General features: G+C 36.2%; 1 protein-coding gene across 1 annotated transcript; it reads left to right on the top strand.

Moving 5' to 3' along the window:
• Positions 1 to 4733: 4733 nt before the first annotated feature.
• LOC104518152 (methyltransferase-like protein 8) lies at positions 4734 to 25742 on the top strand. The gene is given in 11 exon segments (XM_010163679.2): positions 4734 to 4885; positions 9251 to 9342; positions 13595 to 13986; positions 14562 to 14611; positions 17070 to 17133; positions 17466 to 17605; positions 20738 to 20844; positions 20948 to 21013; positions 22158 to 22315; positions 22317 to 22384; positions 25586 to 25742. Coding segments are annotated over 11 exon segments (1437 nt in total). The 5' UTR covers positions 4734 to 4742.
• Positions 25743 to 27148: the final 1406 nt, after the last annotated feature.

Here is a 27148-nt window from a genome sequence, read left to right as displayed (position 1 = left end):
TTAATTTAGGGAATCAGTTTCGTGTTGTATTCCGCTATATAAATAACAGGAAAAGATGTGAATTACCTCGTGGGAAAAAATGGAAAAATAGGGGAAAAAATGTAAATGATTGCACAGAATGCTTAGATATTTAAATCCCATCTCTTACAAACACTCATTGATATGTGGGAAGACAACTTGTCTGTAAAGTTAAACAAATGTACAGGTATTTGCAGGATAGTAGCCTAAAGAATTTGCCTCTTTGTCTTGCAATATTTAAGAAATTGTACTAAAAGTGACTGCTATCTTCTTAATTTATATTGTTCAAATTACTCTGGTCAATAATATAATGTAAATAATGACACCATTTCTGAGTGTGCCTTTAGTAGGTGTTACAAACACAGAACAGCAGATCAATTAACAATGAAAATGGAACTACAAATAGATTAATTACAAGAGTAGAAATTCCATTCTAAGAATGATTCACCTGCCTTTGCAAGTGGAAAAAAAGAAATAGGAGCTCAAGTTTAGTTTAGGTTAGAACAGATTCCATTAGTCACCTCTAGCAACTGAACTCCATGTTTTATCCATACAATTAATTAAAAGAAAATGCTTTCGTTAGTTATTTCATCTTCACATTAATTGATTAAAGATTCAGTAAATAAAATACATCTGTATTTCTAGGGTATCTGTTTCTTTTTTCCCTGTTGGCCTTCATGTCTCTTTGATCTTGCAGTTGCCTTTATATTATCTTTACTTGCATTTTTTCAAACTGTCCTCATTAGCTTAAGAACATATTGACTAGGATAGTTGATTCCTTCAGTGCTGTGGATGCATGGTGGGTTAAGTAAATGTTTGCAGTAAATGAGCAGTTTTATCTCCCTCCCTCTCTCTCTCCCTCCCTCTACTGTTGTATAAACTATTTCCTCTTTGCTTGACTTTTTGACAGACTACTTGTCAGGTGGTATAAGAACAGGCTCTTCTTACTCAACATTTCTGAACATGTGGTTAAAATATCTTGGTGGGGTTTGTTTGTTTGTTTTTATCTGCTGTTGCTCTTTAACTAATGTTAACTGTGGTGTCTGTACAGGAGTCAGAGTAGATCAAAATAATTTTTTGTTTTGTTTTCTTTTCTTTTCCCTTGGTTGAAGTTGCTGTGTGCTAACAGGGAGGCCTGCATCGCTGCCAGTGATGATGCACGAGAAGGAAACAGTTGAGAGTTTTAGATCTGCTGAGTTTGAAGTTAAGAAATATCCCACTGTTTCAAATGTGCAGAATTTTTTTGAAGTATATAATTGAAAGACTAATCATGAAGCCCCGAGAGGGCATGTTTGGTCACTTGGTAGAATAGAATAGTATTAGGCATTCACTTAATGAACAAGTCTGGTTGACAGTAAAGTCCCCTCTGACAGCTCTTCTAGAACTGATACTTCTCAAGGGTTTTACACATCAGTGAAGTGGCTTACATATGTTTTAGTGTGTAATTCACTATTAAAAACCACAAGATTAGAACAGGCTGACCAGGGAGGTGGTTGAGTCCCCATCCCTGGAGGGATTTAAAAGCCGGGTAGATGGGGTGCCCGAAGATAGGGTTTAGTAGTGGACAGGTACGGTTGGACTCAATGATCTCAGAGGTCTTTTCCAACCAGGAGATTCTATGATTAGAACTGTTATTTTCTCCTGTACCTCTAGTTTTTCCTCTGTGAATGTGACTGCTGAGAGGTTTTAATGCCAACATCAATTAGAAATGTATTATTTCAGATCTAGCTGGCAGTTGATGTGTATACTTTCTTCTGCATGTCCACCTTCAAAAAGCTGTACTAAAGGTGCTGTGTTAGATTATTTGGGGAGGGGAAGAGTTTTAAGGCTGTTTTCTTAAAGTTTGTCAGCTAAACTGAAGACCTGTTCTGTATTGGTAACAATTACAAAATTCTAAAGGCTAAAAGGCAGTGCTCCACAGGGAAAAAATCTTCCATGTTGCTTTTGAGTGTAGTTACCAATAGCATTATTTCTGAAAAATAGTTATGCTGCCACAAAATATGGTATTTTTAATGTAATTCAGTTTCATTTTAATATCCTTAAAGGTGAAGGTTGAATTGCTTTGATTAATAATCAAACTTAAAGCCTTCCTGACCATGGCTCTGAACAAGGGAATAACTCCTATGTCAGACAACAACATTTCTTGCTGTCGTGGCTTCAGGGTATGATCATCTTATCTGACAGAGAGAAAGGGTGTTTCATTAACAAATCAATTACAGAAAAAGTCGAGCAATGACTTGCTTCTGAAAATGTAATTTAGGCTTCCAAGTCATTTAGAAGCTTTTTAAGCTTTTAGGAGACAGGTTGCCCATTAATCTCATGATCTATGGATCACACTGACTATCAGGGATATACATGCAGGTCTCCAAGGAGTTCCTTCACATTTAACACTGCATTCCACAGTAAACTTAACTCCTCCACCTATCCCACTCTGCTTGCATTTTCTTGATGTTTCAGAATTTATCAGCTAAAATTGTGCAATTATCACTCAAAGGATCACAGTCTCTTAAAAAAGCTGCATCTTTGGATTTTACTGATGCAAGATCATCTTAGTCATCTGACTATAATTCCCATCTGTGTGTCTTTTCATGTTCTTGCAGAGATATTTAGAAAGCCAAGGAAAATTATGTGACTAGCCTAGCAACTGAATCATTGTATTTTATATTGAATATCAACGGTAGCACAGGAAATGCAAGATACTATCTCAGGTATTTTTGAATGATTGAAGGAGGAAGAGGATTTGTAAACAGCTTGCAGTGTAATATTGGAATCTTTATACAGGCATATCTATAATTTAATAATAATACTTTTAGATCACATTGTGGTTTGGGGTTTTGGAGGATTTTCCATTTGTTTTTGTTTTCAAGAAAATTGCCTTTATAAAGTACACTTTTTGCAGAAATTGTCATGGTGTGTTAATTTTCATATCTCATAATTACTATTTGATTATATTCCATATCTGTTAATAATTATGCATTATGTTGGAAAAATGCATACATATTTTCAAAAACAAAGCATGAGCCATTTGTAGTAATTAAAGTATAAACTGGAAGTGTTTTAGTTGTTGAGCCATGTTTAAAAAACAAAAAAAGAAAAAGAGCCGTGATAAACTTGTGAATATTAGAAGAGCTTTTAATTTTTTAATAGAACTAAATGTTACATTTTCAGTATGTGGTGATGCCCCATATCCTGGTAACATTGCAGTCCCAGCAGCCCAAATTTATCAGTGTTTTTATTCGGCATTGACAGCCAAAAGGCAATCCCTGTTTTATTTCGTCTTTGACAAATAAAGATAAATTTTAACCTTTTTTCTTCTTTCCCCCCCCCCCATAAGCTTAAAATGAATAAACAATGCCCTTTTAAAAGCCTGACTCATTCAAAAGTACACCTTAAATGAGGAATTGTTCATTTAATTGAAGTGATTCCTTTGCCAGGCTTTGTATTGATGTGTACAAATTAATCTTTTTTTTTTTTTAATTATTATTCACAGTACAAGACTTGTGATCAAATAGTACTATTTTCCTCAAGATAAAAATCTTCATTTGTAACCAATTTTCACAGAGTGTTTTCTATTAATGTCTGTATTTAAACTGTGCCTGTTCTTTTGTAACTACATGTTGTATTTCCAGTGCATTACATTTGTATGTGTGGTTTATACAGAAGTAGTCAAAAAAAAAAAAAAAAGGGCAGGAAAAAAAATAGGACTAAGAATAATTTTTAAAGTCATGCAGAGCACTTGAAGGGAAAGAAAAAAAAACCAAAGGCACATCAAGGTAAAAGTAGTAGGAGGGGTATTTCATTTTACTGATCTCTTAGAAAGCCTATGTTAGTAAGAATATGCAAAAAAAAAAAAAAACCAACAACCCAAACCAAAAAAACAACCCAAACCCAACAAGACAAAATGCTGGTTCTAGCTACACACAGTTGTCTTCCACTATTAATGCTGTATGAAGAGATTCCAAGTAAAGTAAAATGTAGCAATATAAGAGAGAATTATACATGTAATGGAAAAATCTCAAGCACTTTATAATTTCTGTGAATAGAAATTTAAAACCATTCATTTCAAAGAGGGCATTAAATAGGGATCAGGAGAATACATGGCAGAAATTTTGGAAGGCTTTCTGGTGCATAATGTTTACACTTAAAAAAACCCACTTTCATTCCTATCTAAAAGGTAAAACCACAGTCATGGATGTAGAATGAAATCTCCTGAAGACGGTTACCTAGTGAGTGGGGTGAAAAATGTCGATCTAAAACCACAGTCATGGATGTAGAATGAAATCTGAAGACGGTTACCTAGTGAGTGGGGCGAAAAATGTCGATCAGGAGGACAGTGTGTACCCACTAGAACAGGCGGTTTCTTTACTGATCACTTCTTGCTTTTTGTCTTAAAGGTGCAATGTCAATCTTGGTTTATTGTTTTACCATGGTGTTTTGGGGTTTTTTTTCCTGCATTATAGGACTTTGCAATGATACCAAATAATTTATATTTCAACTGGTTTCATTCCAGTAGCCTACTCTGGGGTTATTTGGGTTTTCAGCACACTGAAGGGATGTTGCTGTTTTCTAAAAAGCATTTGAATTTATATTATAGTAAAAGATTATTACTAAAGTTGATATTGGTGCTTGATTATTTGACCAGTTTCTCATGTAAGTGACATAAACAACCAAGTTACAGCAAAACTGTAATTTGAGTTAATTGTGTTTTCAGGTCTCTGAACAAAATGAATTTCATTACAAGGCTTTCTGCTTTCTGTCTGAGGAAAAGCAAGACGCAACAAAGGCACCAAAGCAGTAGACGACCAGCTGTTCCACTTGGATCACGGATTTTAACTGATCCTTCTAAGGTTTTTGAGCATAACATGTGGTGAGAAGTTTCTTCAAGGCTATGATGAATAATGGGGGGGGCGGTGTGTATATAACAATGGACTGCCAGAATAGATACTGAAAGGTAGGGCTAGAGAGAACTTGAGACTGTCACAAGTAACCTGACGGTTATGAGTTCTCAGTGACTTGTGTAAAAAGCTGCTGAGCAAGTAGTGAGTCATGGAATGGAAGGCAAAATGTTCTTCTAGATCAGTAATTAATTAGGAGACAGAAAGTGTAGAGGGTAAGTAGTCCATGTTATAACGGCAGAAAGTTACTAGTTAGGTACAGTAATGTTGCATACTGGATTAGTGCTGTATTCTAAAATTGACACAATTTCAAAAGGAACATGTAAATCACTTGTACTCTTCTAAAGGGGTACTGAAGATGTTACAGATAATTCAGCAGAGATGTCCATCCAGTGCACAATTGTCACAAAAAGTAAATTGAATCTTAACATAAATAAGTGATATAATAGCAGAGAAAACATTAACATGTAAATGTTAACAAGAATAAGAATTTCCCTGATTTGCAGCAGTGCATCTCCATCTCTGAAAGATGTCTTTATGATTAATGCAGGTTCAGAAAAGAGTGAGAACACTATTCAACACAGTGGGAAAATGGAGATTGAAAAGGCTAGGATTTTTTATTTTGATCATGGAGTGGGGATGAATACAAAACAGTAAGTGATACAGGAAGCGTTAGAAAGATAGGAGAATATCTAAATCTGTTTAGAAAGTAGAAGAATATCTACCTAAGATATTTGGAAGACTATGTAATTTCTATTCCTATAGTAACTTAAGACCAAGGAATATTTGATGAAAGGAGACATGGGGAATTTAGAAGCTACACAAGAAATTATTTTCTACATAATTTTAAAATATATTTTTTAATTCTGCCACACACCATTTTTGAGAGAAAGGATTTAGCAAAATTTGAAAAGCAACTGAACGTGGCTGATGGTAATCAATGTGTAATATAACAGGAGTAACAGCTGACAGGCTTCAGGGCTTCAGTTTACTTCGTAAAAGTTATCTGCAGTTCTTATACCTTCATCAGAGGTGTCACCTGCTGGCAATTGCCAGAGAAGTTATTGGATGAGCTTTTGTTCTGAAATGAAGTTTCCAGCTTGCTGGGTTTTTAAAAATTATTCTTCTTTTTAGTAGTTAATTTTACTTGTTAATTGGTCCATTTTACTTTTTAATCTAAATTATTTCAAAAGTTTCTCATAAAATTCTGACGAATAAAAAGGTCTTAAGAGAGGGATATAACACATAAGATTGTCTCTGATTAATAAACTGATATCTTCATTACTCTTTTTAGTTTCTAAATTTGGGCTTAGCTCATGAGGTAAGATATGCAAATAGATCTGTCACCTGTTACTGTTTTCTGAACTAGATGTCCCCAGCACATACCACCTTAAGGCCAAATGAGGATTTATCTGTATTTCTCTTTAAGTTCTTTGGTCAAGGAAGCTGGAAGCTGGCTGGTTATTGTGTTAAAAGAGTGTAAAGTTTATCTTTGTGTTTCATAAATCTATATGTGGTGTAGTTCCTAGGCATCTTCCAAATTTAGGACCTCCTGCTAGGTGGAAAAATCCTTTACTTGTGTGTGTGCTGATTCAAATGTAGGCTATAGAGTCTAGGTAGGAAAAGATTTGTAAGAAAAAGGCCACCCTTTTTCTGTAGCATAATACCTCAACAAAACTCAGTTTTGTTTCATTTTTTAATTTCTTTCCAAAAAACTGATCATATGTAGCTTCAGTTTTTCTTGCTAGCATTTGGTGACAATCTAATACAGAGTTATCAAACTATGATGCAGGTCGTTGGGATGGATTGTGAAGATGGGATTGAAAGGAAAAGGGTTGTTCAGAAAGAGGATTTGCAGATGAATCCACATAGCTCACAGAGGAAAGCAGGTGAAACTGAGTTGAGGCAGAGGCCCCATGGAAGTTGCGAAGATCTTGGTAAATGAAGAACCTGGCTGCGAGGGAGGAGGTCCTTGGATCTGGAGCTGGCTGAATCAGCAGGGTTCTGGCTGGGCAGATAAGGGGGATCAGGATGAGTAGTGGTTGAACTGTATAGATCATACAGGATTAGCATGAGAGATACGTCTTCCCTAGTGTTGATGTATAAGGATTTATGTCTTTTTGTTTTCCACTCGTCATCTTTGGTACTTCATAAAGTGGCGTCCTTCTTTCTGCCTGTGTGTGAATTGGCAGGGAGCCAAGAGTTGCTACCATTGCTGTTAGGAATACTAAACAAATTAAATTTGGGAACTAATGCTTTAGATATTTACTGTGGTGCTTTTCTGTCATTTCAAGAGAGAAGTAATGAATATTGCTAAACAGTGGAGCAAAAATTATCTGCCTCTATGCAGGATAGTAATTGGCATAATTTTCACATGTTAGTTTTCAGAAATAATTAAAACCTATATTAGCAAACAAGTTAATGGAATAAGCTGGACTGAAAGTAGCATTGCTTGATCTCATGTCAGACCTACTCATGTTAACAGTTCCTGGTGTGGTTAAAATTGATAGCTTGATTTGCTGCTGTCAATGTTCAGCGTAAAACACTTCTGCATTTAAACACTTCTGTGCTTAGAATTCTTCTGTATCCTGTATTCCTGCCAGCTTGTATTGCTGAAGAAGAAGCTGCCTCATTTGAAGCATCTAAACTATGTAAAGAACTATGCTACGTCCCCTTTTTAGCAGGTTTTGATCAAGAAGTGCTGCTGCAGTCCTGTTGTTTGGGTCTTCCATATAGAAATTTCTAGGAAAAAGCCAAGAGATCTTTCTTCAGCTTTATGAATTCCCAAGAAGGGACAAAAGGAAAAAAAGTTGTTGGTGAAGGGCTTCAGGCACCTATAGTGTGGAGTGTAGAGCCCTTAAGGGCTCTGACAGACACATGATGATGGATTGAAATTTATCAGCTAAAGCTTATACCACAGCAAGTCATAGAGTTAGCCCTTCTGACAGGTATTATTGCCATCTGAATAGCCCTTGGTTTCATCCTGCTAGAATAGGCAAGGTCAAAAAAGGCGGTAACAGTGAGGGAGGCAAGTGTTTCCAAGAGGATGGCTGCCTAGTAATGCTTTGGTCATTCAGTTTTAGCCTACTACAGCATGTCTTGTCCGAGCCTTGACACTGCACAGGAACATTTGGTATATGAACAAATACAGGAAGGGGAGTGGCAACCTGCTGGGGACAATAATGAGAAATATTTCAGTGGAGATGCGGAAATCAAGTCTGAGGCAAGCAGACAAATACATACCAATTAGTCTCCCACAATTAACAAAAGAGGAACAGTGAAGGTCTAAGAATTAAATTACCTATATGTCACCAAGCATGGAACAGGAAGATGCTTATTAGCTTTTAGAGACAATCAACTCTCTTCAAGTTAGCACCTTGTTCCTTTTCCCATCGTAACCAGTGGAATTTTAGTCACAGGCGTTCAGTTAATTGATTTCAGTTTAGGATCTAACAGATTACTTGAATTATATTATCTAATTTAATCTGATTTCTAAAACTGTTCAGTCTGGATGATTTGGAAGGACAGCTGATTTGCTCCTAAAAGCTGCTAGCAGCACTTTTTTGAGCACTCCCCATTGTGGCCTGATCCAAATGCAGAATCTGCAGGGAAGGCAGTTTAGTCATCAGGGTCAGATCTTGACTTGGCTCTGTGACCGTTGAATGGATTAATATAACATTTAGTGAACTACTTGACAGAAATATAGATAGCATAGATTCTGGAACCATTGTGACAATGTTTGTCTTTTCTTAGGAATGTCTAATTCTTCTTTTTTCTAAATGTTTCCTCTCTCTCTTAATAGAATAATTAGAATAGAAAATAAATAGAATCCCTGTTCCACTTGAATAGGTGGATTATGCTTCGTGTTTTAAGAACAGCTGATTCCTTTGCTAAATGAGCTTTGTTCCTTATCATAAACATTAGTAATGTGAGAAGCTTCTTGCATCAGGGTGTTTGTTGGTAGGTCTATTATTATATCCAGCTAAACGCAGTTCTAATGGGATGCTCAAAATACATTCCTATAAACACTCTCCAGTTACAAGATATTTGTTAATCCTATTATCAAGAAAAAGAAAAAAAGGCACACTACTTCAGCCTTTTTGCTGTTGGAAGACTTTTCTTAATCATTTCACTTGAGTTTTACCTAACTAGTAATTAAATTTATCTATCATATACCGAAACTTAGCTTTTAACTGTCAGTCTCCTTGTGGTGATTTGCTTGCATTCAAAAGGAAAATGCATTTGGGACAGTGTAGCTAATTTGTGGCTGTTTTCCCCGGGGAAAAAAGATTATGGAAAATCCTGTTTAAAGGCTGGTTCTTAACTGCCTTTTGCAGGGACCACATGCAATGGTCACAACAAGAAGAGGAGAATGCCAAAGAAAAAGCGACAGAGAACTCACTTGTGAAAGTCCAATGGGAAGACCAAGGTAAAAAATTAATAATGGCTTAAAATTTCCTGTTTTAATGCTATTTATTAAAGCATTTAAAGATGCTTTAAAATCCAGGACCACTGTTTTTATTTCTACATCTCTTGTCTAATTTTGTTGGTTGTTTCTTTTTTCCTTTGTTGCCTCGAAAGATTGTCTCAAAGTGTATTTTTCTAGTGTGTTCACTTTGTGTGGAAGGTGTTCCAGTACATCATGCAGAGTCTGCTCTGTAGCTGATTAAGGAATTTCATGCCTGTCTTCGGAGGGGAAACAATGTATTCTGTGCTTCTGAAGAATGATAGCTCTAGGTTCAAACCGGCAGGGTTAGCCCTAGACTAAACTCTAGGATAGTTATTTATGCTGGAGTATCAGCTTGATGGTAACATAGAAGACTGGATTCTTAATTTGTTAGAAAGGTATTCTGAAAACAATTACTTGAATGTCCTGGGCCTCAGTTTACTTAGCTTGTCTTGAACCTGTCAAATTAGATAGTGTCATTATGATCCTGTGCTCAGTTTCATTGATGTAAGTAGAGCACACGTTGGAGTTTATTTGAATTACCTGTGAATGTGTCTTCAATCATGTGCCCTCGTCACTTTGAATGCTCTGGGATTCTCATCCTGCCATTTTCTGTTATATACAAGAGTACAATATTTATTTTTCAATGATATCTAATTTTTTCATTTGGTTTGTATACAAAGTTGAAAAAGAGCTCATATTTGAAAAGTAAACTGTGTAACCATGTGGCTCATGGAACCTTTCATTCTTCATCTACAATCAATTAGAACTTAGTTTGTGCTGGTGAGAAATTGAATAATCAGGCATTTGTCTATTGCCAAGAAATACAAGAATCCAAGGACATTTCCTATGAATGCCCCTCTGTTTAGAACTTGAATAGGTGAGCATTGCTGATAGTGTTCCTTGGGAAAGCTTCAGCTTCATTCTGCAAGTGGAAGTACATTTTGGCCTATTTGTGTAAACAATGAACTAGAGTGAAGCTAATGAGCAGGTTATTTTAGGGCCTCAGCAACTACAGTAAGGGGAAAAAGACAAGACAGATTTCCAAAACATTATTATGTCAGTAAAATAAAGCAGTTCTGGTGAGCTTTGTTTAAAAAAAGAGAAGTTAAACTGAATGAAGTCATGATACTACTGATACGAGTTTGATTTACTTATTAGCACGTCTAGCTTCTTCTCAGACATGCCTGCTAGTATATGAAAGATTCTGTTAAGGGGAAAAATCAGTTGACTAAGTAAGGGATTTTTTTGTTGCAAAAGGTTATAAGTTTATTAGTTTTGTCATTTTTACATGCTTTGGCAAGTTTGGTAGTCAGGCTACTTAAATATACCAAATGAAACAAAAAATGGATAATAATACTGCATGCATGTTATTACACAGTGGTGCAGGAGTGACCAGTGAAAGAATGGTAAGTAAAGTGTTCTTTCACTTGAACCTATGGAATACCACGGTAATACAATTCGAAAGGCTGACTTGAGCTATTGCTTTCCTTCAGCTCTGAAATCTGGAAAAAATGATGTGAATTTATTTGTTTTTCCTACTGAAGCTGAACAATCTGTGAATGTGCGTCTTACACTATTGAAATCTGGTATATATGACCTCAGTCAGCTCTGCATTTGTGTTATAAAACAAGTCTGTACAATTACTCTGCATGACTGGGTCTTGCCCTTTAATAATACAATTGGATGTATTAAGTGCTAAATTTTAAAAACTATGCAGATTTCTAGGACAAGGCATTCTGCCACCTCCTTGCCACTTCCTACTGCCTGTCTGTGCCTGTAATGATAATTCTCAGCCTTGTTTATCTCTGAAAAGCTGTAGTCATTTAGGAAATAGTATGCTAAGATTTAAATAAGAGCAGAGCACCATTTACTTGGTGCATTTATATTAAAAAAAATTAATGGGTCAGTGTGAGTGAGTAGGGACAAAATGAAAAAAGCAACACATTATCTGACGTACACTTAGCAAGAGACATCAAGGGTAACAAGAAACAGTACTGTAAATGCTTTGGGAATGAGGGGGGAACAAAACAAGAAAAAGATTTGGTTTGGTACTTAGGAAGGATGAGGAAGGGAAAACCATCAACAAAAGAGACATTGAAAAAGCTGTAATTCTTATCTTTTTATCAGCCTTCCTTTGAAAGGGTTAGCTGCAGTCCAGTGGCTAGCACAATTAGTGCTAGTGAGAGGGAGGAAAGATCTTGTTCTCATACTGAGAAAGAACAGGTTACAAAGTACATCCATAGAGTACATGGATGACTGGGAAAGCAGAAAAGAGAATATTTACTTTTTAAAAAAGCAAAGTGGGAAAATAGAAGAGTCAGAGGATTAGTTTCAATTCCTGGAAAAATACTGAAGAGAGAATCCAGAGCTTGCAGACACTGGGTTTGGAAGAACAAAGGAGATGTATACTGGCCAACAAATATTTTTCAAGAATAAATAATGTAAAATCAAGCTAATTTCCCTCTTGGAGAAGGTTACAAGCCCTGGGGATAAGGAAAAAACAGCAGACGTCCTGAAATTTATCCTTAGTCAGGCTTCTGACTTGCTTTACTTGACATTTTCATAAGCGAGTTAGGCAAGCGAGAGCTAATGAAACTGCTTTTGGGTGAATGAATGCCTAAAGAGATCCTTTCAGAATGGAAGGCTGTGCTGGGCAGAGAAGTGGTTTGTTCCATGTCCAGTTCTGCTTGGTATTGTCATTAGTGACCTCAGGAAATGGGAGACGTGAAGATAATATTAAGGGAAGAGATGTTTCAAGTATGGTGAAGGACAGGATTAGTATTCAGAAAGATCTGGACAAATGTTGGAAAAAAGGGATCTGAAAGATATAGATTTGCTAAAAGCAAATGCAGAATGCTTTGTTTAGGAATAATTCCTTGAAAAAAATACTAGGTTCTGGAACAATTGGCTAGGTAGTCATTTTGCAGAAAAAGATCTGAAGGTTGCGGTGAATCACTAGCTGAATCAGCAGTGTCATGCTGTTGCAAAATGGCAAGCTGGGAGTTATAAACAGAATTACAGACTGTAAGCCTTATAAAATATTCTTTTTGCTCTGTGTTGATAATGCCTTTACCAGAATACAACACCAAAAAGTAGTAAATCAGTTGGAGAGAATCTAGAGGAGAAAAATGAAAATTATCAGAAGTCTAAAAATCATTACTTCTGTGGAAAAAAAATAAGAGAGTTAGGTTTAGACAGTCTAGAAAATAGATTGTTTATGAGAGACATAATAAAAGACTTCAAATAAGTAAATAGATATTGCTAAGAGAAGTGAGTAATCTTTGCTTTATCTGCTTGGTTAATGGGACAATTACTGGACTTAAATTGCAACAAGGAAATTTCAGGTTAGGTAGTGGAAAATGTTTCTAACTGTACAGGTAGTAAAGGACTGTAATATATTACTGAAGAAAGTTGTCAAACCTATATGAAAGGTGGTATTTTAAGAACAAGTTGGACAAAATTCTGTGGAGAAGGGGTATGAATTCCCTGACTGGGTGAAGTCCCTTCCACTCCTATTCTTTGACATTCTAACATTCAGTTAAGAGTGCTTTGTGAATTAAAAGTTAACACAAAGATCTATTGTGAGACTTTGAAGTGTTTTGAAGGTATGAAAGCCAGTATGTTGCTTCTGATGGTATTGTTATTTTTTGTCAAAACTGCTTTATTGAATGGTTAAGAGTGAATTACTGTCTATTGGCTATGCAGTAGCATTTATCACTCCAGTTCACAGGACTGGATTTCCAATTGATTGGTTTTTTGAGAGATGACTAGCTACCAACAGATTTGCAGTTGTTCACAGAGTTTCATAAATCATGAAATTAATTTCAATTTAGTATTTCTTAAATAGGAAAAACATGGAGAATGCTTAACTGAAAAGATGCATTGCTTTTATAATTTGAGATATGGAAGCTTGTCTAAGAAACTTGTGATTGCATATTTTAGTGATACTGTTCTATTATGTCACTACATGATAAAAAAAAAAGATGCAGAAAGCCTATCTGCCCCATCCTAAGTGACATAAAATCTAATTTAACCGTCATAGCAGTTATTTTGACCACAGATTAAGGTAAGACCCCAAATCCATATTTTTTTATTTAAATGTGTACAATGTGGGAAACTAAAGATTTTTAAACTGTAAATTTGGCCTCTAAATTCTGTGTTGCTTTACAGTATCTTGTAGCTAAGGTCTTATTCACCAAGGTGGGTTTTTTTTTTGTTGTTTTAATTTCAGATAAATATGAAAGAGAAGCCAGTAAATATTGGAATGAATTTTATAAGACTCATAAAAATAACTTTTTCAAGGATCGCAATTGGCTGTTTCTGGAGTTTCCAGAAATTCTTCCAGAAAAAACAAGAAAAGAGTTGAAAATAGAAGAAAGATCTTCAGAACACACAAAAATAAATAATACCAACAGTTTTTCACACAAAAATGAAATGTTAGAGGAAGGACAAAAATACTGGAAGAAAAATTATGGAGGTGGTTCTACTTCTGCACAAGGATATGTATATAATAGAAAACAAGTAAAATCTCTTACTGACAATCCTCAGGGTAAAAACTGCGGAGAAGAACTTGACAGGCTAGAATCCTTCCCTGGTAGTGATGCCACTTACAAAATATTAGAGGTAATGCACTGAAAATATTCTACCTGTCGCATACAACTCCACTTAATTGCTCAAAAGCCTGATAAAGACACTTAGTAAGTATCAAGAAAGTGACCATTTAGAACTTGATGTACTACATTTGTTTATGGCAGCAACTTTCGGAGAAACCTCGGATCTGGGCTTTATTTTCCCTTTAAAGTTTCTCCCAAGTCAGAATTTGGGGCTATATTGTAAGATTCCATTTTCACTGGAAGTTGAGTTTCTACTTTCCTAATGAAAGTTCTGTCTTAAAGTGCTCTGTATTACAGTGCAACTTCTTAATGCATTCTTGCCAAGTGGTGAAATTGGACAAGAATATTGCATTTTCCTATGTAGTTTGAGTGATGGATTCTCTCTTAACTTCAGAAAGACATTGGAGAGAAACATAATCATAGAAGTGATTTGAGAATTGTGGTATGAGCTGTTTTTATCTTTTCTGTCCAACGTACTTTCAGGTCTGATGTGTCCTACCTACAAACTAATTTAAGACAAAAAATTTTAAAATGAGATTTTATTTGCTCATTTATTTTAACTTTTTGTTTCTCTTTGGATTTTAGGTTGGTTGTGGTGCTGGAAACAGTGTGTTTCCTATTTTGAAAGTTCTATGGTATGTACTGCTGGATTTTCAACTATGAAAGTTCTGTTCTCGTCTTCTTCATTTTCTCCAAATATTGGTGCTAGACCAGTGCTGTAGGAACTGTTGAGTGGACTGTTTTACAGCCCTGAAATTCTGTTTGCTTACAAACCGCAGATAGTCTTGGTATCATCAGTGCAAACACTCCTCATACTGGTCAACCCTTGTCTTGGGACCATATTTGTTGACAAGGTTTGTCTTCAGGTGCATTCAGACTGATTTCTTGTAGTTAATCTCAGGCAAGTGAAATATTCTCATTTTATATGTCACCATAAAGCTACTAGGTGTCTCTTCAGAAGGCCAAAATTAGAGACCATAGAGAATGGCATGTGATCTACTGGTAAGAAGTTGTATTATTTCTGAATTTGGCTGATACACTTTGTCATATTGCTTCAGGTTTTAGTGTCAAGGAAGGCACAGGTCCTGTATTGCATTAATTAATTCCTTGAAACATCTTAATCCACTTAACAGCCTTTTCTAAGACTGGATGCTATGACAGCATGTCCTCCCTTCCCTGTAGGTAGGAAGGTTTTATTGGAAGGGCTGTGTATGCATCAAGGATTGAAATAGATATATTTTTATTCATGCCTCCAAGAGCTTGAGTATAGCACAGTTTGTTATTCCATAAATGAATTCTGATTGCCAGCATCACTACTATACAAAAATACTCAATTTTGCAGATATGGAAACAGCAGGGTCATACATTAAACTTATTAGTGTCAGCAGTGCATCTTCATCCCAAAACAGATGCTTTGCTTTAGACAGCATATAATGAAAGAGGAGCCCTGTTTCACATGAAAAGTTTGGACAATAATACTACATAGGGAAAAGATATCATGTGGCTGTATTAAAAAGATGAGACAAACTTTTGTGTTTTCCTCACAGGAGGCATTAGTCATAGCTTGGCATTTCTGATAATTAAGAATCCACTCATTAGGTATTTTTCCTGGAGATCTCTTTTTCTTAGGCAAATCCTTCAGTCAATCACATTGATTGGTACATTAACCAACTCATACATGTGTCTTGTATATGACCTGATGGAAACATCTCTTGTCTCTTAGCAGGTCTGGCTTTATAGCACAGTTGGTTTTACTCTTAATTTAATAATATAAAAATTGTCTTTTGTATGCATATAAAAAGAAGGCAGTGTCAAGTATGAGTGTACCCTGGCTACAAGAAAAATTTCCACTTCGGTTTGTAACATAACTTTTAAACTGTTTCCCTCTTTCCCCATTAAAGACACAGCTTGATCTGGATGGTGATTTCATGATGCATTGTATTAAAAAGCAGTAACTTAAATTTTAAGTTGACTTTCTACATAGCTCCTATTCTGCTCTTAAAAAATGGAAATAACATTGTAACAAGTCAGTTAGGTAATCAGCTTAATTTTTCACAAGGGATTGGCTGGGTCCAAAGCATGGCTGCTTGTCTTCATCCATGGTAAATATCTAAACTCACCAATTCTCATGGTGGGCACAGAGCTGATAAAAGCTTTGCTCAGCAGCAAGGATGGGATATATTTTGGTCCACAAGAGTTCTCCTGTTGAGCCTTCAGAGAGAGGTCGTCACTAACTCAGTTGTGTATACTGTAAGATGTTATAGGCACTGCCAGAGATTATTGATTCCCTTTCTAAAGAAACCATCTGTCCAAAATCTCAAATATTTTTAGAAGAGATTAATTAATCGTGAGTTGACCATGAGGTCATCCCTTAGCAGATTTTTGAGAGGCTTGCTCAGTTTCTCTTAAATGAATTTTTCAGAGGTGTAATTGCTCCCTAGAGTTACTGGTGTCTGATGAATGGTATGAGGAAATTTGCAGCTGGCTCAGTCTTGGATGGGAAAGGAAGGGAAAACAGTGCTACAGGAAATTCTTATTCATTTTGGCTTCTGAAACAAAGGGGATAATGGGGGGAAGCAACCAATACTGCTTAATCTAATCAAAAGTGCAGCAAGGTAGCACGTGGGAACCCAAATTTCTACAGAACTGTGGATGACTTTTACAACTCCCCACCCTTGCCCAAATCATATTGCTAATTAAACTGCATACGTGGGCTACTGATAGAGACTTAGTGTAGTGCTTCAATAAGAAAATGTGACCTATTAATGTGCATTTATGTAATACAACACCAGGACATTTTCATCAATCCTGACAGCCCTCTGTGACCTTCTTTCTTTTCCTTTTCACTTCCTCTCTGACAAGGCTATAATTCTCCTTTTTATACTAACTGCCTGTTGGTATTCTTATGAATTTGTCTGCCCTATTGGTTCATTACAACCTATGTGGCTTTCCATGTGCTAGACATCAATAAGACATGCTTGATCAAACCTGTGGAGAACCCCAAAGGGCCCTCTGTAGTTCCATGAACACTGATGTAGACTTTCATCTTTTACAATAATAATTTTTAAACTGATGTTGGTTTTGTTTTCCTAGCAATACACCTGGAACCTTTCTATACTGTTGTGATTTTGCTTCAGGAGCAGTGGAGCTGGTAAAGGTAATTCATATGCTCACTTTAGAGTACCTTATAAGCCTGTAATTCAGGAGGCTGCCAGGAAGCCATCTTCATGAAAAAGAATGTGATGGCTTTGACAACTTTTAACTGAAGTTTTCAATATTCTAAAGAACAAAGTCTTACTCTATGCAGAGAGGAATGAATACCATCGGTGAGCTTGCTTCTCAGCTTGAGTAAGATACCAGACAGAATAGGCTTTTATATGAGATGTTTTACAGTGCTGAATAATTGAAGAAAAAATGTTCCTTCAGTCACAGTAAACGTATTAACTACTACTGTTCTCTCTGTGTCTCTTTTCATCTCTTTCCTGGCAGTCACATTCGTCCTACGATTCAGCCTGGTGTTATGCCTTTGTTCATGATGTGTGTGATGATGCTTTACCCTATCCTTTTCCAGATGAGATCCTGGATGTCATTCTCCTTGTCTTTGTGCTCTCTACTATTCATCCTGACAGGTAAATGAAGACTAAAGGGCAAAGCAAATGGGTTCAATCTCTTTTTATCACTGAAGGTTTTAAAGAATATCAAAAGAAGATGATGAATCTTTAATTTATTATTTAGTAAGTTACAATACATATAAAACAAGGTATTTTAAATACTGTTTCTTATTTTCAGGCTTTTAAGAGAAAAGCTGGTCAGACTATTTCATTAGTAAGGCTCCTATCTTCATCAAAATACAATGGGTATGTTCTAACTAAATACATCCCTATTAAAAGTGACAGTGCTTCAGGAAAATTACAAATTAAAAACCAAACCACTGGTCTTCTAGAAGGAAATTATTTTTAGTGATCAAAACAAAACATTAATGATTAAACACATTGCAATATGTTGATAAAGGCTTAGGTTGCTGATTTAGCCACATACAGATGTATACATGCAGGGCTTCTAAACCAAAATGTGTTCAGAATTTTGTAACTTGTTTGGATTAAGAAAACTTGATCTAATTTTCATGCATAGTGTTACGTTGAGTGCTGTTAACCTTTTTACTAATGCCACTCGATGTCTAATGAACCAAATTTTATTACTGTTAAAGCTAGCTGGTTGTGAAAATGTCCTTTTTTTAAATGGGGAAAATGCAAAAGAGAGCATATAAGTTAAACTCCTTGACTCTTCCTTTAACCAGATCATATGAAGGGAAACACATGCTATATGTCTAGTAATAAATTTATTACTTTAAGAATGTAATTAAAATGAGCTTGGCAAGCAGAAACAGTATTTGCCTAAGTCTGAGAACTGTTTCCTTGCCTCCCTGCTTAAGTTATTAATGATTAGCTTTACAGAAAAATCTTTCCCATATAGGATATTGCTCCTTCCTGTTTTTTCAGAGATGAGCACATGAGTCATGCAAAGCCTGGGTCCAGATTTCAAAAACAATTCAAGCAGTAGGTTTCAGATCTCTCTAACTGTGGTGATGCTGCCAGGAAGAAATTGGACAATAGAGACACATTCATTCAATTGCTTTGCCTGCAAAAGCAGTAATCGGATGTTCTGTCAGAATTTCTGTGCATCTTTTCCTATTGATAGTTTCAGAATGTGTTTGTTTGTCTTTCACCCCCCCACCCCCCCCCCCCCCCCGCCTCCATGTCAGCATCCAAAGGCTAACGTGGATGCTTTTGTGTGTGTGTGTGTGTTTACACACATGAAGATCTCTGTGTAATTATCTGTGTTGTAAGATCCACTTTCCAAAGATTTGTTAGTCATTACTGTCATCTTGTAGAATTAAAATGACTGCGTAAAGGCAAATGTAATGCAGATACATCTTGCTCAGTATACGTTTTTTCTGGAAACTTTGAAAGTGGGAAATGAAAAAGAAAACCAAGAGAATGATGATGCAGAACTTATGTCATTTGGAGACCTGAAAAATATACATGAGAGGGACACACGTTTATTCAGTACAATTATTACTTAGTGATTTCTCTTCAGACTATTGTGTTTAGTTTTTTATAATTGCTATTTTGTACCTCATTTGTAACACACTTCAATTCTGCTAAAATTGAAAAGTCTCTAAAAGGTGGTTGCAGAATTTGAAAATTTCAAATTCTGCAACTGCTGTGCCCTAGACCTAGGGGATGAGATTTCTCAGAGCACTTACTTTTTTGCATCTACATTTTTTTCTGTGTGCACAAAAATTAGGTCTATATAGACAAAGTCTGTAATTCTGTTTACAGCAACCTGTCTTGAATGGTCTCTTATTCTTAGGTGGTGCTGCCTTTTCTGTCTGTGGCAGCATACCTGGTCATCTGTGTTGAGCATGAGCAAAGAGGACAACTTGTAAAGCACTTGGCTTCCTCTGAGGGAATTCCATGCTTAAAAAGAGTATGCTGCTTTTTGTTGTTTTTTGTTTGTTTGTAGATATATTATTTTCTGCTGAACTACCCCCTAATTCTGTCCCTTAAAAATCAAGGTAAGATGCCTGCACTGATGTTGCATAAGGACCAAATTGCATTAGTGCTTGAGTTCTGACATTCTTGGGGCAAGGAGGTAAGTCCACCTGAGAGGGATGGTGTAAGGATGTTCTCTCAGTACACAGTAATGGTGTGCTGATTTTGTATAGTTAAAGAGGACTTACTCATCATTAGCTCTTTCTGGATACAGCATCCAGCCTTTCCTTTACACTCATTTAGCATTCACTCTGGCTCCACGTCTTCTACATGGTCTATTTACTTCCTTAGGGGAGGAAGGGTTGATTTAGGCAAGTGGACTTTTCTACCTTGCAGCCTACCAGATGCAGAATGCTTTTTGTGATCTTTCATGAATGTGGAAAACTCGAGTCCTTCAGTTTGTTCTGAAAGAGTGAGGCAAACCCATGTCATTATTCATTACTAAAATATTTTGCAAAGTAATGCAAATATATTTAATAAGAAGCTTCAAGGTAAGGTGAAAAAGTGAGAATGAAGATGCTGTGGTCTAGAGAAGGTTACTGTGTATGATACTTATTCCTATCACACGTACAGCAGGCTAGTGTAATCTTCATAAGGAAGAGCTGATGTTACATACCACCAAGATTCACAGACTTGTCAGCATTTTGGAGGGTGCAGACTTTCCTTCTCTAACTATCAGTTTCTCCAGATGGAGTTCTGTCAGATTCCTCTCCTGATGTACAACCTGCATTCTTCTTGCCATCCTCAGCCATTAGGGTATGGAGATACTGATTTTGTGTGTATGATCAGTACCTCCATAAAGAAATCAGTTAAGTTTTTGTCTTCCTTCAAGGCCCTTGATTTTGCCGTGTACAGCAAGAAGGCTCAGTCTAGCTCTCCAGTGCACATAGCTAACTGTTCATTCATTGTTTGTCATTCATCTGCCTGACCCATATACTCAAAACCTGTGTTTTAGTTCATCCTTGAGATTCTGTTGAAGTGAAGGAAAAGGGCTTCTTTTCTCTTTCTAATTTGTATTCTCTTACAGTTCCTTTTAAATTTTTGGTATAGAGGCTTTTTTGTAAAGAGCTATTCATTTTCACTAGGGCATGGCCTTTTTATGGTAAATATAGACATGTCTTATCTATATGTATTCCAAGCATCTAGAAAAAAAAAAAAAACAGTTAATGTTTGCACATTTCACCAGTGTCCTATCTATTTTCTAAGGATGCAGCAGGTTGCAAATAGGTTGGCTAAACTACTGAAACCTGGAGGAATGTTGTTATTTCGAGACTATGGAAGATACGATACAGCTCAACTTCGTTTTAAAAAAGGTGAATCCTGAATGCTTTTGTACTTCACAGTTCATTTTAACCCTTTTTGGAAGTGGGGGGAAAAAAAGTGACGTCCTTTTTCATTACTGCTCTAATTTCTTAGGTCATTGCTTGTCAGAAAATTTTTATGTACGAGGAGATGGAACCAGAGTATATTTCTTTACTAAAGGTATGAAAGCATATAGTTTTATAGAAAGGGTTGAGTGTCTCTTAGGGTGATTTGGGTTGTAAAAGCTCATCTTAGAACAGAAATTTAAAGAAGGTTTTATTGGGGGTTTTTTAATTTATTTTTTGTTTTACGAAGCCCGAAGCTAACTGTTGTAAGAAAATAATTCCCTTTATGTGTACACTTGTTGCATCTGGGATCCTGCAGGATTGCTTGCAAACATCACTGGAATTTCTCTTTGTTTAATCATCTTGTGTCTGATGGTATACTCAAATTCTGTTATTTAAAGATGTACTTGATTTCTTTCTTAAAACTGAGATAAACATGCTTGGAAAGACAGTTGGTAGCAGTGCTCTGATATTTTGTTCTGCTGTGTTGGTGAATCTGACCTGTGAGGCTGCTCTGTCTGCAGGAGCTAAACTTAAATTTGTGATTATAGATACTATTGCTCTTTGCCCATCCACTCACTTGGTTCTGTTGGCAGTCAGTTTAGACTGGTATATTTTAGCCCAGCTACTGGAAATTGTGAAAGTGAGTATCGCAATACTTTTTTTTTTTCTTTTTACTCTCTGCAACCTAGACTGTAAACAATAGAGATGGATCAGGATTTATCCCAGCCTGAGTAATTTTAGAAGTGAGAAGGAAGATCTGGGATGTGTATGGGAAATCACTTGAATTCAAAGAGCCTTCTGAATTTTTAAATGTCTTATTTTGTACTTACTCATGATGAAGAAGCCTAAAGTTTTCCAGTGATGTCTGACAAGGAGATAAGGATGTTGGCATAAATGTGTGGATTGTCATTTTGTGGGTGAAACAGCATCTTGGTAATATGCGAACAAGTGACCAAATGGCATGCATTTGCTTTCCTCAATTCTGGCATGCTGAACCCTCTGAAGAAAGGGGATCTATCAATACCATTAGTAATAACCAGTGTGGTTTAGGCTTCAACATAACATTTTTAACTGTAATATAAATTGAGAGCTGTGAAAATGAATTTCTAACAAAAGACTTCTTACAGGCAGTTTCCTTGATCTATCCAGTCACAAAACAGATTTAGTTCCATCTTTGGTTGAACTGCTGGTTGTTAACGACTGCACTCTACAAATGTCTTTTTTTAATTACAATAATTCTTCATATGAGAAAACAGATGAGGTATGGAACATGTTCAACTCGGCTGGATTAACTGAAGTACAGAATTTAGTTGATCGGCGATTACAAGTAAACAGGAAGAAAAAAGTGAAAATGCAGCGAGTTTGGATACAAAGCAAGTTCCAAAAACCATTGCCGCTGTCTCTGAATAATCCTGAAGAAACCACCGAAGGGCACCCTTATAGATAATTGTACCATGCACTCCAGAAACTGAAGCAAATTTGGGTATGTATATTTCCTATAAATCTTGTGTTGGCAACTGAAAAGGAGAAATGCATGGAACTGAAAACCTTAAGCATGTATCTCATTCTTGTTGAAATTCACAGTAAATTTTAGGCTGAAGCATAATTGTTTCAGAGATTTAGAGAAACAGAATATCTGTTCTCACTATCTGTACAAGCTGTTCTGTGTTAATTTCTCAGTCATGTCTCTTTTAGCCACTGCATGTCTTGCAACTGTATTTCCTCTTTGGGGGAAAATTTCTTGGTGCATAAATAATGAAGACAAAATCTCTTTATGATTTGCATGTAAGTTATCATTTCATACTAACTGCATGTGATATGCCTAGGAATCAGATTAGTCAGTGATTGGCATCCTCCACTGTGACTGAGTTATTCCTCTGAAGTCTTCACTTTCCATCTACATGCTCATCAGAAACATGCCAAACTCAAGTTTGTGTAGCAGCTTGGTGACACGTACATTGTATTTAAAGTGCTGTAGGTTGTAAACTGAACATCACATAAGAAAGAATTACCAAAATGCCAAAACAGTGCTGAAACCAAATAGTTAATATTTGCCTGTATATATACAAGCATTGTTTTTATGAGGGAGGAGCAAAAAGAGTAGTCCAGAGTATATTTTATTAATTTTATTGTGGGGTAATGAAATCACGCTAAAATGGTGATCTACATGGCAGATGAGATTTTTGTTGTTTACTGAGAGAGGTTGGTTTGTTAGAGCCAGAGTCTTAGAAAAAAACCATAGTGTTTTTGTATTGACTCTGTGGAGAGACAGACAGTAAAAGGATAGAACTACACTAGTATGTCAAGTGCTTTTAAGAAGAAAACCGAAATGCAAACACTCTTTTCAGATGTAGACCGTGATACTGAGGCTGTTGAGCTGATATTTAAAGATACCACTTCTGCTATTTAAATATAATTTTACGATCAGCCACAAGGAGGAGAGGACAAGAAACAGGTGAATGAATAAAATAAATCTCTTACTCCAAGAAGAATAGAGAATGCCAGTAATCTATAACATGCATACAGTTTTGAGTGCCATTAATTTAGTGATACTCTCAAAGTCTCTTTTCTTGCTTTTGTTTTAGTCTGGAGGATAAGCATGTCTCAGCCAACAACCATTTTTTGCAAGTTGTTAGCTAAGTAGGACTGTTTGTCTTCTAGAAAAAAATAAATTATCTAAATTTAGATGCTAAGTATCTTCATCCTCTTTGACAAGATGAGGGACCTGCTTAATTTCCATAAACCCAGATCTGTTTCAAGAATGAGGTGCAATAAGGAGTCTTTGAAGGCAGAATCTGATCTTGCAGTTACGGTGTATTCTAAACTCCCACTAGAGTAAGATACTGTTTTATGAATTAAGTGGCTTAGGAAGCTTTGGCTTTATTATAATCTGCATTAAAACTCTTGTTGTATAAGTCAAAGGTTAAAGTATAGCTGTGTTTCTTCAAGCCCTAGGTCTTAAGAGACTGTAGCATCTGCATGGGAAATGTAAATAAGTATCTGCTTACATTTTAATTAGATTGCTACCTTGTGCTATTAATTGTGACTTCTGAGTATGCACAGCTCTCAGTCTAGTACAAAGCATTTTCAGTTGGAGAATTTTCCAGGGGAGCGATGGTGTTGATAAGCTCTTGAGCATCATACAGTCTTATTCATGTGTGTGATGTAGATTTTCCATGTATAGAGGCTAAAGAAATGTTTGCTTTGGCTCTCGCACTGATGTGTTGATTCTGGCAAGATTTTAAAATGCTGTGTTGTTAGTTTAACAAAAATGTGACATCAGAAGAAACCAAACCCTGAATTCTCGTATGGCCTTGAGCAAAATTGGCTGTTTCTCTTCCACATCTTGCAGCATAAGTGTTGGCTGCCTCTTTTAGAATAATAGTGCTTGTTTTAGAAATAATAAGATCAGCTACTACTTGTAAGTGTAGAATATCCAGTGTAAAGTGAACTGTAACTAGTCTGTACAATTATAAGATTGACAGAAGGAGAAATGGACAAAGACATTGTTCCCAGTAAAAACTTTTGAATCTAGGTAGGACTTTCTGTATTTTAGCTTAGTGACATTTCAGTTTTCAAAAAGCTTAATCAAGGACATGTTTTTAAAATACTTTCCAATTATATGTATTAGTTGGGAAAACTAATATTACATTATTGGCAAAAAAAGGGAAAGTAGAACTACTGAAACAAAAGAAAGGACACAGACAACTATATAGGAAATGCACTTTAAAATGCCATATTGTTAATTACTTTCTGGGGGAAAGAAAAATCAGGGTTTTGCAAACAGTGTCCAGTATAGAAAAAGGCTGTAAGTTTCACTTTTGAAATCTGACATTACTTCTTTAATCATATATGTACCTGAAATCTCTAATTATAGAAATGTATAGAAGTGTACATTATATAAATAGTAAACACTTTAATTGTTAATTGCAAATTTTTTGTGTTGGTTTGGGGTTTTTTTTTTGGTTCAGTATGACCTCCTATGCTGATAAAGCAGATTTGTGAATATTTACAAATGACTATTAGAGAAAGGTGATCTGTTTGAATTGAGCTTTGGCTTTATTGGCTTTGGCTTGCTTTATCAATAGTGTGTACTTCTTGCCCATCTCCACTGGTATTGCATTACATTTATGTACAGGGATACATGAGAATAGTATTTGCTGATTTAGACTTTATTTAGTTTTTAAGCAAGAGAAGGCTTAGGGGAGATTTTATAGCGGCCTTCTAATACCTGAAGGGGTTACAAGCAAGCTGGGGAGGGACTTTTTACAAAGGCAGATAGTGATAGAACAAGGGGTAATGGCTTTAAAGTGGAAGAGGGTAGGTTTAGATTAGATATTGGGAAGAAATTCTTCACTGTGAGGGTGATGAGACACTGGCACAGGTTGCCCAAGGAAGTTGTGGATGCCCCCTCCATGGAAGTGTTTAAGGCCAGGCTGGATGAGGCTTTGAGCAACCTGATCTAGTGGAAGGTGTCCCTGCTGATGGCAGGGGGGTTGGAACTAGATGATCTTTAAGGTTCCTTCCAGCCCAAACCATTCTATGATTCCATGATGATTCTGATTTAAGCAAGTACAAGACAGCTATAAAGTAAAGAAAGTGGCCAACCTGTTTTCCTACGCTAATTCTGAAGTATCTAGTCAATAACAATTAACTCGTGTTTGTTTTTTGTTTTTTTTTCTAGCAAAACCAAAACAGGTTTTTGTGCCATATCTACAAATCCACTGAATCTGAAGAGGACAATCAAAATGCAGGGCAGTCTGGGAGACAGAAGGAACTCTAGTGACACTAGGGAAAATTTTCTTGTATTGGAAACTGCTATGTTTCTCTTTTGCGTGTGACTCAGCTAATCAGCAGAGTCTGATGTTTAATAATGACTAAAAATTTGTAATAAACCATCTTGAAACCTGTATTAAACACAAGTGGAAATCACTTAAAATAAATTTTGCTACTTTGTTTTGATTTGTGGTGTGATCTTTACTCACTGCTCTGGTGTGCTCTTTGATCTGATGACATGCCTCATTTCCCCTTTTTCTTGTGCATAGTAGACAATTAAGCAGTTTCCACAGGACCTCTATACACAAAACTTTTTCAGTAAAGTTTGCTGTCTGAGTTATTTCTAGGATCAAAGCAAGAAAGTTTTATTTCCTTCTGTACAGAAAAGATTGCTTTTTCTTTTTGTGTGAATGCAATGAATTGTATAGATGTTAAATTAATATAGTGTTATTGGCTGTATTTTTTTATTATTTTAAGCCAAATATACCACCAGGTATGCTGTTTGTAATGGCAGTGATAATGGTAGACAGTTCATGCATAAATCATTTCTTCTTCAAAATGAGTGGTTGAATAACCTTGGAAATAAACCATATGTACATATTATAAAAAATATTAAACATTGCTATTGTTAATAATACAGGTCACTTTCCTTTTCTGTATCTATAAACTCTCCATGTTTGGAACAAAAATCGGACATGAGTTTTTTACCTCAGTTATGTGCCAGTTGCCCTCCTTTTGAGAGAATCAGCCAGAAATTGGACAAGTTTAAATCTGCTAAATGCACTTACACTTAGTATATAGTCAGTAAGAACTACATGGGTTGCTATGAGCATCTTAGCAGGTTCTTTGTCATACCTACTGGTCCAGGCATATAGGTCATGCTTGGACTGGGATTTGAGCTGAGAAGGGAACTTCTCCATCTAGTGACCATCTTCCTCCACCCTTTGCTAGTACCAAGCAACTAAAAGAAGAACATGCCTGATCTGAAAGCAAGAGCCATAGACTCAGGAGAGGAGGAAGACAAAGATGCAGCTCAAAGGCAGAAAAGAGAAGGAGTGAGTGTTTCCTCTGGGAACTGAGGTGAGAAGGAAGCTTGGATGGACTGACAAAGCAAGAAGAATGAGATGCAGAACTGAACAGGGAACTGAGGAACGGAACACCATGGGCACCATATAGGGAAAAGATGTATGAGAGGAGACAATGTGGCAGAGTGAGGACATCAGGCCTAGGAAGGACTGAAATTAAATGGAGAAGGCAAGAGGAAAAAGGGACTGATCTGTCACAGATACAGGGTGAAACCTGGGTAAAAAAAAAAAAAAGGTAAGGATTGGAGGTGAAAAGACCTATATTCAAAGTCTTAGTGAAATATTATAAGCTTTGTCTTTCATGCATATGTGCACAATGTATTTCAATTTATTACAAAGATGGAATGTTTCATTTGTTCTAGTTTATATGTGCTATGCACATGTGT

Source organism: Antrostomus carolinensis, unplaced genomic scaffold, assembly GCF_000700745.2.
Source record: "Antrostomus carolinensis isolate BGI_N321 unplaced genomic scaffold, ASM70074v2 scaffold7840, whole genome shotgun sequence".
NCBI classification, from domain to species: Eukaryota; Metazoa; Chordata; class Aves; order Caprimulgiformes; family Caprimulgidae; genus Antrostomus; species Antrostomus carolinensis.
The sequence above is the reverse complement of the archived record's forward strand: the minus strand, read 5'-3'. Positions and strand labels throughout refer to the sequence as shown.